The sequence below is a fragment of the Pan paniscus genome, chromosome 19, assembly GCF_029289425.2.
Source record: "Pan paniscus chromosome 19, NHGRI_mPanPan1-v2.0_pri, whole genome shotgun sequence".
NCBI classification, from domain to species: domain Eukaryota; kingdom Metazoa; phylum Chordata; class Mammalia; order Primates; family Hominidae; genus Pan; species Pan paniscus.
The window spans coordinates 55,310,911-55,323,657 of NC_073268.2; the positions used below are offsets into that span (position 1 = coordinate 55,310,911).

General features: G+C 44.4%; 1 protein-coding gene across 6 annotated transcripts in view; it reads left to right on the forward strand.

The window, feature by feature from the left end:
* Positions 1-11,720, forward strand: part of SPECC1 (sperm antigen with calponin homology and coiled-coil domains 1) — a 313,351-nt gene extending 301,631 nt beyond the window's left edge. For all 6 annotated transcript variants that reach the window (XM_008959377.4, XM_057300236.2, XM_055101218.2 and 3 more), the window contains one exon: positions 6,668-11,720. In XM_008959377.4, the coding sequence (XP_008957625.4) occupies positions 6,668-6,757 (90 nt within the window). In that variant the 3' untranslated portion in view covers positions 6,758-11,720. The remainder of the gene's footprint in view (positions 1-6,667) is intronic.
* The last annotated feature ends 1,027 nt before the right edge of the window (positions 11,721-12,747 follow it).

Here is a 12,747-nt window from a genome sequence, read left to right on the forward strand (position 1 = left end):
ACTCAGTATTGTAATCAAAGCCCCAGAGTGTCTCCTCTCCATTCTCACCATCTTTAATCTGTTCCTTTTGTCCCCATGCTTGTTCTTTGTGGTTGAAGGTGGCTGCCAAACTTCAGACATCACTTCCACCTACAGGGCAGGAAGAAGGGGAAGAGAGAGAGCAAGTGCCTCCTATCTTTCCCTTTAAAGAATGAAAGTAAAAGACTCCCTGGGTTTCTCCAGCTCATTGGCAGTACTCTGTTACATGGTCCCCAGCTGCAAGGGCATTTGAGGAAGTGAGCATATGAACAGTTTTCAGTTTCTTTAGTGGGAAGCCTGCGAGGGAGAGAGCTTGGGAATGACTGTTGGGCTATCTAAATAATAGTGTCTGTCTCAGAGTTTAAGAGACATGGACAAAAAAAATCAGACAATGGCCATGTCCCATGCCCAGAGGGAATTCCAGATGAAAAGGATAGAAAGAATGGAATGGAGACAGTATTTGAAGATATGATGCCTGAAAATTTTCCAGAATGATGAAAGGATAATGAAAGAGTCCACAGATTCTTTATTTATCTCAAGCAGGATGAATAAAACAAAATATCCATCTAGACATATTGTAATGAAACTACAGAAAAAACAAAGACAGATAATCTATTAAAAATTTCTGCTCACCAGTAATAAAAATACAACCTAGTAGGAAATTATCAAAGACTAGAAGAGAAAATTCACAGAAGATGATGATGAATGGTCAATGAGGATTTTTAAAGATGTTCAATCTCATTAGGGATTGGGAAAATCTAAGTTGAAATAAAAATGAGATAACAATTCCAGCTGGGTGCAGTGGCCCACACCTGCAATCCCAGCACTTTGGGAGGCTGAGGTGGGTGGATCACCTGAGGTCAGGAGTTTGAGACCAGCCTGGCCAACATTGTGAAAGCCCGTACCTACTAAAGATACACAAAATTGGCCAGGTGTGGTGGCAGGCACCTGTAATCCCAGCTACTCGGGAGGCTGAGGCAGGAGAATTGCTTGAACCCAGGAGGCAGAGGTTGCAGTGAGCCAAGATTGCACCATTGCACTCCAGCCTGGGTGACAAGAGCGAAACTCCATCTCAAAAAAAAAAAAAAAAAAAAAATTCCATAACCCTCAAAGCATGTGGGGAATCTGAGAAATGAAAAAGTGAATGTACATCTATTGTGAAATCTTACCACCATGAACAGTGCTATGCCAGTGTAATTTTGAAACAGAATGGACAGTTTTCTAGAAAAATACAAGTATGTTTCTTCAAATATTAAATGTAAATATTCCTATGAAACTTAAGAAGACATAAAACTTTAACCATTGAAGAGGTTGAATTTATGCTTTAAAATGTAGTCACACACACAAAGAAAAAATATCCCCATCAGCCCAGATTTTGCTAAATCTTTAAGACGCAGATATCCCTATTGTGTATTTACAAGTCTGGGAAATTTAAAAAGGTGTGAGGAAACTTACACAGCTGACCAGGGTGGAGTAGCAGGGATCTCCCTTCAGAAACAACAAAACTAAGGAGTACCAACAGAGAGATCAGGTAAGGATAAAGATACAATGAGACCTTGTTGGAAGATTATATTTTATACAGAATACATTTTTCTTTGTAGTGTTGTAATTAATATTTACTTCTGTTTAAATATAATATCTTTTTCTCAATTTTCATCTAATGTGCTATAGAAGTTAGTGAGCTGGGAAGTGAATGAGGTCATTTTGTTGTCCTAATTGTCAGAGCCAGGGGTTTCATTTGTGTGGATGGTCTGTGAGGAGCTGCTGACACACATGATAATTAATCTCAAAGGCACTTAGGAGTGTTTGTGAGCACTTTCCCGTCTTATTCCACCAACAAAATAGAAATTTCCTACATTCTTAAATTTGCCTTTCAGTACCTTGATGTGGATTGGAAAATCCAGTATGTTGAATTACACATGACACTTTAAAACTACACCCAGTCAGAAGTGACAGCAGTAATCCCCAAATCTTCAGTCAAATTCTGTTGTTAGATTATGCCAGGAAAATTGTCTTATATGTTTATATTCAAGTAAATATAAGTTTCTGGGGTATAACATATTAGGATGAGATCTTTATTTTTATAATTTCAACTTTTATTTTAGATTCAAGGAGTACATGTACAGGTTTGTTACATGGGTACACTGGATGATGCTGAGGTTTGGGATATAAGTGATCCTGTCACCCAGATAGTGCACATAGTAGCCGATAGTTTTTCAGCCCTTGCCTCCCTCCCTCCCTTCTCCCTCTCGTAGTCCCCAGTGTCTACTGTCCCCATCTTTATGTCCATGACTACCCAATGTTGAGCTCCCATTTATAAGTGAGAACATGTCTTATTTGGTTTTCTGTTTGTGCATTAGTTTGCTGAGGATAATGGCCCCTAGCTGAATCCACGCTGCTGCAAAGGACATGATTTTGTTCTTTTTATGGCTGCATGGTATTCCATGGTATATATGTACCACATTTTCTTTATCCAGTCTACTGGTTTTCTTTTTTCTTTTCTTTTTTTTTTTTTGAGATGGAATTTCACCTTGTTGCCCAAGATAGAGTGCAATGGTGCAATCTTGGCTCACTGCAACCTCCGACTTCTGGGTTCAAGCAATTTTCCTGCCTCAGTCTCCTGAGTAGCTGGGATTATAGGCACGCACCACCATGCCCAGCTAATTTTTTGTATTTTTTTAGTAGAAATGGGGTTTCATGATGTTAGCCAGGCTGGTCTCGAACTCCTGATCTCAGGTGATCCACCCACCTCAGCCTCCCAAAGGGCTGGGATTACAGGCATGAGCCACTGTGCCCGGCCCTTTATCCAGTCTACTGTTGATGGACACCTAGGTTGATTTCATGTCTTTGCTATTGTGACTAGCACTGTGATGAACATAAGTGTGCATGTGTTTTTGATAGAACGGTTTCTTTTCTTCTGGATATATACCCAGTAATGGTATTGCTGAGTCAAATGGTAGTTCTGTTTTAAGTTCTTTGAGAAATCTCCAAAGTGCCTTCCACAGTAACTGAACTAATTTACATTTCCACCAAGAGTGTATTCCCTTTTCTCCACAGCCTTGTCAGCATCTGTTACTTTTTGACGTTCTATCAATAGCCATTCTGACTGGTGTGAGATGATGAGATCTTTAAAAATGAAGCTCTATAGTGTTCCCCAGATATTAGAAAGTGTTCTTTCTCAGCCACTGTGTAAGGAGAGCATCTTAGCCAGCCCAATTACAGATGCGAGCAACTCCCCAGAAAAGGAATTAGGCGAGGGACGATATGTGATGTCACTGTCATAAAAACGGCCAAAACATGTGTCCCCAGGGCTGCTGTGTCTTTACCAGGCCATGTAGTCCATGAGGGCTGTTGCTCACTGAGTGCCAGCATGCCCACCAGGACAGCCGCTGCAGGACTGGGTGCTGGCATGCCCCCGTGGAGGGAGGTCACCACGCAGCAATTCCTGAGGCATGGCTGGGCCTACTCTGCAAGTGTAAACTTAATGAGCTGTGCTTAAATAGCTAATTTGTGCTTGATTGTGTGACAAGCATTTTTTTTTTTCATATTTACTGTATGTATTTACCATTTTGGGCATTTTTCATGCAAGGACTTGTTGGACCCTCACGGAGGTCCTGCAAGGTGGATGCACTCTACAAGAGGAAACTGAGGCACATGGCTTATGAGAGGGAAAGGCAAGAGGCAAGGCGAGGCAGGCAGCTCCAGAGCGCATGGCGTCAACCACCCTGACAGCTGTGTCTGCCTTCTGCACATACCTTGTTAGATTTAGACCTTAGTGGGGTTTTTTTTTTTTTTTTTTTTGGTGCTATTGTAAATGATATTGTTTTTCTTATTACAAAATCCAGTTGTTCAATTGGTATATAGGACAGCAATGGACTTTTGTATGCTGACCTTGTATCCTGAGACTTAGCTAAACCTGCATGTAAATGCTTTGGGATTTTCTAAACAATCATATCATCTGCAAATGAAGGCAGTTTTATGTCTCCCTTTCCAATCTGCGTGCCATTTGTTTCTTTTTCATGCCGTTTAGCACTAGCTAGAACTTCCAGTACATTTTTTTTTGTTTTTGTTTTTGTTTTTGAGATGGAGTCTTGCTCTGTCACCCAGGCCTGGGGTGCAATGGCATGATCTCGGCTCACTGCAACCTCTGCCTCCTGGGTTCAAGTGATTCTCCTGTCTCAGCCTCCTGAGTAACTGGGATTATAGGCACCTGTCACCATGCCTGGCTAATTTTTTTGTATTTTTAGTAGAGACGGAGTTTCAACATGTTTGCCAGGCCCGCCTTGAACTCCTGACCTCAGGTGATCCGCCCGCCTCGGCCTCCCAAAGTGCTGGGATTACAGTCCAGTACAGTTTTAAATAGGACAGATGAGAAAGGGCATCCTTGCCTTGTTCATGATTTTATGGGGGGAATGTTCAAGTCTTTCACCATTAAGTATGATGTCAGCTGTTGGTTTTTTATACATATCCTTTGCTAGGTAAAAGAGGTTCCCTTCTCTTCCTAGTTTGTTGAGAGTTACCACCTATAAAAATTATCTTGATTGTGGAATTTTGTGTAATGCTTTTTCTTCATCTGTTGATTTGATCATATGGTTTTTCTTGTTCAGTTAGTTAATGTGATGAATTACATCAGTTTACAAATGTTGAACCAGCCTTGTGTTCCTGGGATGAACCTCACTTGATCATGATGTATTATACTTTTATAGGTTAATAGATTGTGTACTCATGAGAAATTGGCATGTAGATTTCCTGTAATGTTTATGTCTAGTTTTGGTATCAGGATAATGTTGGGATCCTAGAATGAGTTGGGAATTATTCTCTCCTCTTCCATTTTTTGAAGAGATTGTGTAGAATTGGTATTATTTCTTCCTTAAGTATTTGATAGAATTCACAAGTGAAATCATCTGGGTCTGGTATCTTTTGGAGGGTCTTAACTACTAATTCAAACAAATGTCATGCACTATAAGATTGTTACTAATGCAGCATACTCTGTCTTCTGAAATGTATAACATCTTTTCACAAATTCTCAAATATGATGTTAACAATGTACTAAATATTTTTAGTTCAGTTATGAAGTTCAGGCATGTAAGATTGTCTGCTCAAAACTGAATATTGATTGGACTTCGGAGTCCTCTCTGAGATTAAAGACACACCCTTTCCATAATACAGAGGAAAGTGTGCAGTGTGCCATCTCTCTTGTGTTTGTAGGTATCCCTTCTTTTCCCAGAGCTCATCTATGTCCAAATTGCATGCCCAATTCTTCATCACTTCCTTTCTGTAAGTCATGTTAGCAACACTCCTTGGTACGGATTTTAGCTTGCCAGGCCTCAGTCTGTGTGCAGTCATGACTACAGCAGTGTAGGTAGAAGGAGACATTCTATCCTTGTATTCTGTGAAAGTTTGTTTTTCTTTTAAAATTGTTCTAGGTGTACCTGCACGGAATGTTCTACCAACTCCTCTCCACTCCTTTCCCATGACTAATGATAGGCTGATAATTTTTTAGCATCACCAGGGAGCAGAATAAGTGAAGTCTGTTCAGATTTTGAATCAGGGGATGAATGGCTCATTAACAGCCTCAGCCAACTCTGTTAACCCCCAGGAACTGATGTGCTAAGTTCAGCCTTACTTTTCCATGGCATCTCTGCTTCTGGCTTTACATCAGGGTCCTTTCCTACTATTCTCTTGTAACCACACAGAATCCAAATTCAACCTCAAAGTTAATTATTAAATATGTCCAGTGGCACAAATTTCAGAAAAGTTTGAGTGCCTGACAGGATGCCCACCGTCTTGCCCCTCCCTTTCTGGCCTGGATGTTATGCATGCTCATTACAAGCTTACTTGCAAAATGAACAAAAATAAATCAGTCAGTAAAAACCAGCAAATTAGCAAAAGTAAAATAAAAATAAGCCAAAAAATCACCAAACTATATTAAATAACAAACAAACAAAAAAACACGTTAAGTAGTAACAATGCTGGTAAAATAAATGGTTGCATTTGAAATTGGTTCAAGGCTTTTGTGATAATCCCACTCAGTAATTTATCTTGAGGGACTAGTTCGACAGAAGGAAACAATACTGCACAAAGATGCTGATTGCAGAGTCTGTGGTGGTCACGAGGTGAGCGTACACTGGATGCCATGTCCCTTGTGGACAGCAGTTTCCCTGGTCAGTGCACATTCACTAGAATGGCAGCCCGCACAGTGGCACAGCAGCACGGGGACCCGGGTGTGAAATGCTCAGCCCACGTAATGGCGCAGCCCACGTAATAGTGCGTGCAGTGTGCTGGGAGCCTGGGGAATTAGAGGTGGATTCAAATGTAATTTAGAAACTTAGAAATCATTTTAATAGTGAAATTATGGGTGATTTTTACTTTTTAAAACTTGTTTAAATGCTGTCATATGGTTAAAAGATAAAAGCAGTGGGAGGTCATGTTTTCCATTTTTGGAAAGGGACAGTATCTCCTGAATAAGTGGGAGGAAAAGGCCTTTAACTCATCGCTTTCAGCACCACCTGTGCTGGCCTTCACGTTCTGTCTGTGTAAGTGGAGGGTTTCCAGGCAGTGTAAGCCCTAACCTGGATTGAAGTCCTTGAGGGGAAGGGGTCTGTGATGTCCTGCCTTGTGATCTGTCCCCCATTCCCTTCCCCTGCAGGAACTCAGCGAGATGCTGTACACGGACCGGCCCGACTGGCAGAGTGTGATGCAGTACGTGGCCCAAATCTACAAGTACTTTGAGACATAACCCTGGAGGGCCTGGGGCAGCCACCATTGCCACCTACTGCAGCTTTTCCTGGAAGCGCCCGATTACTGTCCACTGACCCTGCTCTGCCCACCACCCAGCTGCCTAGACTTCAAAGACAGGCTCAATCCAAGTGGACCAACACCCAAATAAGAAACAGAGTGGGTCCCACGATGTACCTGTCTCAAATGCAAACGCAGCTGGACTGTAAATTGGGGACTCTTTGATCTCTTGTGGGATGCTTCTAAAGAGGGCAGCCTCCCTCCTTCCAGACCAAGACCCCACACCCAGGCTTGTTTTGCTGATTATATTGGGTGGCTGAACACATTATCTGCAGAAATTCAGACAAAGAACATCTCCAAATCAGTCTTTTGGTTGCTGTTGTTAAAAATATCCTGGCTTTGCCTTTATGAAACCTTTGCCCTTGGCTGGGTGTGGTAGGTCGTGGCTGTAATCCCAGCACTTTAGGAAGCCAAGGCAGTAGGATTGTTTGAGCCCAGGAGTTCGAGGCTGCAGTGAGCTATGAGCATACCACTGCACTCCAGCCTGTGTGAAAGAGCCAGACCCTGTCTCAAAAAAATGATAAAACCCAAAACTTTGCCCTTGTGAACCCTCCCTTCCCCCCTCCCCCCCCCCCCAAAAAAAAAAAACAACAAAACACAAAAAATAAACATTTGTTCCAGGGCAACCTGGAAACGTGCATGCGCACTCAGCCTTTTGGGGAAAAATGGGAGTTCTAGGTAACAATGTTAACACCTGGAACTTGATTCACTTTTAGCTCTCACCATCCCTTATTTGATTTATTGTAGCAAAAGGAAAGCCTGTGAGAATGCAAGGGAGCCCCTGGCTGCTTTGCTGGAGTCCCTGGGAGGTGCCCCACACCTCTGCCACCGAAGTCTGTGTGCTCCTGAGCAGCTCGCGGCTTTCACACTAGGGAAACCGCAGCCCTCGTCACCTGCGCCTTTGTCCTCCCATTCGTTTACCCTCCCGTTCACATCCACACAGGCTTGTACCCCACAGAACTTGACAGGAGGTCACATGTGTGAATGGCCTGTGTCTGCTTTACAGGGTTGAGCAGGCTGAGGGTGTGTGCCTCTGGGGATGCTGGGCTGACAGCAAATCCCAACAGTATTTCGGCTCTGGACTGATTTGGCCTTTAGTGCTTACCCAGGCCTCTTTCATCGGCATGGGAAAAGCCCTTAAGGGGTGGGCGGTGAGGGCACATTTATAATTAACAAAGAAGAATGCAGTTGCCCCAGCATCCTACTGGTCACCTTAAGTGGCAGCAGAGCCCTCCTCAGCGGTGCCCCAGTCCCTCAGAAGTGCTCAGTCCGGCCCGAGTGCCCATCTGGTGGCTCTGCCGTGTTCTTCTGGGCGGATCTGTGTGCACTACACAGCGAGTGAGGGCGTGGCTCACACAGGTGTTTGAGGGAAATGGGTAATGCCCATCCCTTGCTGTTTTAAGTGCCAAATAGCGTGTTAGCGCCCCTCCAACAAAGGATCATCCTTCCAGTGAGTCACCGAGAATGACAGTGACTGCCATTACTATTCAAAGTACATCTCTGATTGCTGATCTGAGCCACTGGTTCAGAGCCAGGTTCTAGAGGCTGCAGGTCCAGCCCCTTACCATTCCTGGAGAGGTAGGAGCTCAGTCCCTTCCTCCAAGCCAGACCTTTGCAGAGGTGGCAACTGGGCTGCACGGGTCAGCGGATCCCTGATTCTCAAGCCACCTTGAGACAAGAACTCCGCCCCCCTGTTAGTGCATCCCAGCTGCGGCTCTGCATCAGAACCTACAGTGGACCCTTTTGAAAACACTCTTGGCTGCCCTAGTTGGTTAACTTCAGAATGTCTGGAATGGGACCAGAGATGCAGTTCACATGTTTTGTAAGTTCTTTAGGCGACTGAAGCACAGCTGCTTGGAGAACCACTGAGGGGTGGACACCTTCCCCTGGCAGCCACAAGGCAGGCAGCCTGCGGGAGCTCCTGAGCAGCTGTTTGGCGATGGTCATTACATCACCCATGCCTTTGTATTTAAATGAAACTCGACACATAGAACCAATTCAACCTGAAAGTTATTACTTCTGCTGATTCAGGCACTTGTTTGAAGCTTTTTTTTTTTTTAACCCTGTACTTCTACTTTGCCCACCATTAAAGTGGGGGAAAGTAATATCCCAAGTAGTTGAGTTGAGCTGTTGGTTGTTAGATTTAAGCTGGAATCAGTCCAGGGTTTTATGTGGGGAGGCAGTTGCTGTCTTGGGATACCCGGAGTGGGAGTGGGTGTTTTCTGTGATTGGTTCTGTTTTTTATTTTTACTTATTTATTTTGAGATGGAGTTTCATCCTTATTGCCCAGGCTGGAGGGCAATAGCACCGTCTCAGCTCACTGCAACCTCCGCCTCCCGTGTTTAAGCGATTCTCCTGCCTCAGCCTCCCATGTGGCTGGGATTACAGGTGCCCATCACCACACCCAGCTAATGTTTTTGTATTTTTAGTAGAGAGGGGGTTTCACCATGTTGGCCCAGCTGGTCTCGAACTCCTGATGTCAAGGTGATCTGCCTGCCTCAGCCTCCCAAAGTGCTGGGATTACAGGCATGAGCCACTGAGCCCGGCTGTTTTTTTGTGGGGTTTTTTTTTTTTTTTTTTTTTTTTTGAGACAGAGTCTTGCTCTGTCGCCCAGGCTGGAGTGCCAGTGGCGCGATTTCAGCTCACTCGGGTGAGCCACCACACCTGGCCTGTGATTGGCTCTATTTTGAGTGATTACGTGTAAACCATCTAGAACCAGCTCTGAGCAATGGCGTTGCGGTGTCCCTCCCTCCCCGCTGGGGCCATACCAGCCCCTCTCCACTGGGAGCCCAAGTTGCCAATGACTGTGGCCAAACTCCCCCATTTTTGTCTGTATCCTGCTCTCTTCAGGTTAAAAAGAAGGAAAGAAACATGAAAGGCCATGTACAATTTATTTTTACAACTCCAGGAGTTTCCCCGACTACCTTTTTTTTTTTTTTTTTTTTTGCCAGTGGTGTGCATGTAGAAGAGGAATGCCATGTCCTGTTCATAGAAATACACATGGTGGTCAGGCATGGTGGCTCATGCCTATAATCCCAGCACTTTGGGAGGCTGAGGTGGGAGGATTGCTTGAGCCCAGGAGTTTGAGACCAGCCTGGGCAACATGGCAAGACCTCTGACTCTATAAAAAAAAAAAATTTTTTTTTTTTTTTTTTGAGAGAACGTCTCACTTCTCTGTCACCCAGGCTAGAGTAGTGTGATCTTGGCTCATTACAACTTCCGCCTCCCAGGTTCAAGAGATTCTCCTGCCTTAGCCTCCTGAGTAGCTGGGATTATAGGCACATGCCACCATGCCTGGCATATTTTTGTATTTTTAGTAGAAACAGTTTCACCATGTTGGCCAGGCTGGTCTTGAACTCCTGACCTCAAGTGATAAGCCTGCCTCAACCTCCCAAAGTGCTGAGACTACAGGGGTGAGCCACTGCGCCTGGCCCAAAATTTTGTTTTTTAATTAGCTGGGTACAATGATAGGCAACTGTAATCTCAGCTGCTTGGGAGGCTGAGGTGGGAGCATCACTTGAGCCCAGGAGTTTGAGGCTGCAGTAAGCTGTGTTTGTGCCACTGCACTCTGGCCTGGGCAAAAGAGCAAGACCCTGTCACACACACACACACACACAAAAGAAATACAGGTGGTGTTTTGGGGAAGGGAAGGTTCTGCTGGGGTCCTGGAACTGTGACTGATGGCCTCAGGAGTCCAGGAATAGGCCTTCTAGCACAGCAGCTAGTAGGGCTCCCCCAAGCCATCCGCTGGCGTGTGGAGGTGCAGGACCTGGGGGAGGCAGTCCCCAACCCAGCTAGGCCAAGGGGTAGGGTTTTTAGGTCTGTTTTTAACAGAGCTCAGAGCACCAGGTGAAGGTGGAAAGTTGGCAGGAAAACAAGGTCAGCATCTTACTTTTTCTGTACTCAGCAGAGTGTGCCATTCCCAGTTTCTGTCCTGAGGCTTTCAAAGGCCACAACAGCCACATTTCTTTCCATCTTCCCTCAGCCAGTATGTAGTCATTTAAAATTCTTCAGTTGTTCTGAAGATCCTTTTTTTAATGTATCATTTTTACATGAAAGACAGCTGCAAAATGCAAGTCCCAGTAGAGTTGGAGAGTTTTTCAAGGTGAGAAGTCGCTGTTCTCTGCATTGAACATGGATTGAATTTTCCTTGTCTGATGGTAACCCATGGCCCCCGTCCTGCGGGGATAACATTCTCAGGAGCTTCTCTTGTCCTAGCCCCTTCTCATTTCAAAAATATTAGTCTTTTATTTTCCTTTTTCATTCAGTTTTTGTTTTACAGCTTTTGTAGAGACCAACCCAAGTAGATGCAGGTGGGTGTTAGATAAAAACACACATCCCCAGGGGACAAGCCATCCAGCGGTGAGGAATCTCTGCCATGTTCTCTTCCTTGCTGTCCACAAACGTTACGGAGACTCCCTTAGCCTCCCCCTCCTCTTCCCCACTGAGGGGCGGCTTGTGGACATGGAGGACTCGGGCCCATAGATGTAGACCCCCTACCAAATCTAGCAATAGTTCTCACCCTTCCAAAGCTCGAGTGCCATTTTGAGATGACCTACCAATGACATGCAGTAAAGGACATAACCTCACAGCCTTTTTAGAAGCATTTCGAATATCTACAGTTGCCTCAATTCACGGGGCATTTCACTCCTCTGATCCAGGTTAGAATTTTGCTAAATCTGTAGCATCCTGAATAGCACACTAATTTTTTTTTTTAGCACACTAACTTTAACTACATTAGTTGAGTGTAGTTGATACATCTGTGGCCTCGTGTCTATAAAGAGCACACTAGATTGTACCCAGCACTTTTGGATATGACATGCTAATTAGATGTATTTAACTATTCATAAGAAAGTGTATGATAAATGACTGTAATATTTCTAATAAATATATTTTGTTTCTAATTTTTTTCTCACTGACATTTATCAATATTTTTTCAAAGTGCCACCCTTAAACTGAGTCTGTTTTCAGACCAGCATCTTCATGCATATATCCTTGTCAGGTCACAGTCTCCACTGCAGCTGCTCTTGCGGGTGGTGCTGGAATTTTCCACAGAGGACTGGGCTCCTGCTGGTTCCTCCGCTGCCTGATGCAGCTTTCTTGCTCAGGCCACAGGCTTACGTGAAGATCACCCTTCAAGGCCTACCCAGGACACAGCTGAGCTGTGCAGATGTGCACATGATATGTGCAATGTCATACGTGTGACTAAATGCCAACTGAGACCCCAGAAACCACTCGCAGGGGGAATTATGCCAAGATTGAGGAGGCAGGGTGAAGATACTTTTTTTCTTTTTCTGGTTTTTTTTTTTTTTTTTTTTTTTTTTTGAGATGGAGTCTAGCCCTGTCGCCAGGCTGGAGTACAGTGGCACGATCTTGACTCACTGCAACCTCCGCCTCCCGGGTTCAAGCGATTCTTTTGTCTCAGCCTCCCGAGTAGCTGGGACTACAGGCATGTGCCACCACACCCAACTAATTTTTGTATTTTTAGTAGAGAACAAGGGGTCACCATGTTAGCCAGGATGGTCTTGATCTCTTGACCTCATGATCTACCCGCCTCTGCCTCCCAAAGTGCTGGGATTACAGGTGGGAGCCACTGCGCCCGGCCACAGATATTTTGTAAATGATTGCTTCCTTACCCCTTCCTAGTTCATGTTTTCTTATACATAGTTACATTTCTTCTTTGCTATACTAAAAATCCCTAACTTTAGTTGGTCAGAGAGAGGGATTTGAGACTGAGCTCCCATCTCCTCGGCTGCAGCATCTGATTAAAGCCTTCTTCCTTTGCAATACTCATCTCAGTGGTTGGCTTTCTGTGGGTGAGCAGCGCAGGATCTAGGCTGAAGCCCTGAGGCTTCAGTGACAAAATCTGTTTTTCATAATGCGATCTGTCTTAATTGTCCTCAAGAATTAGTATTTGAGTGCTCTCTAGAT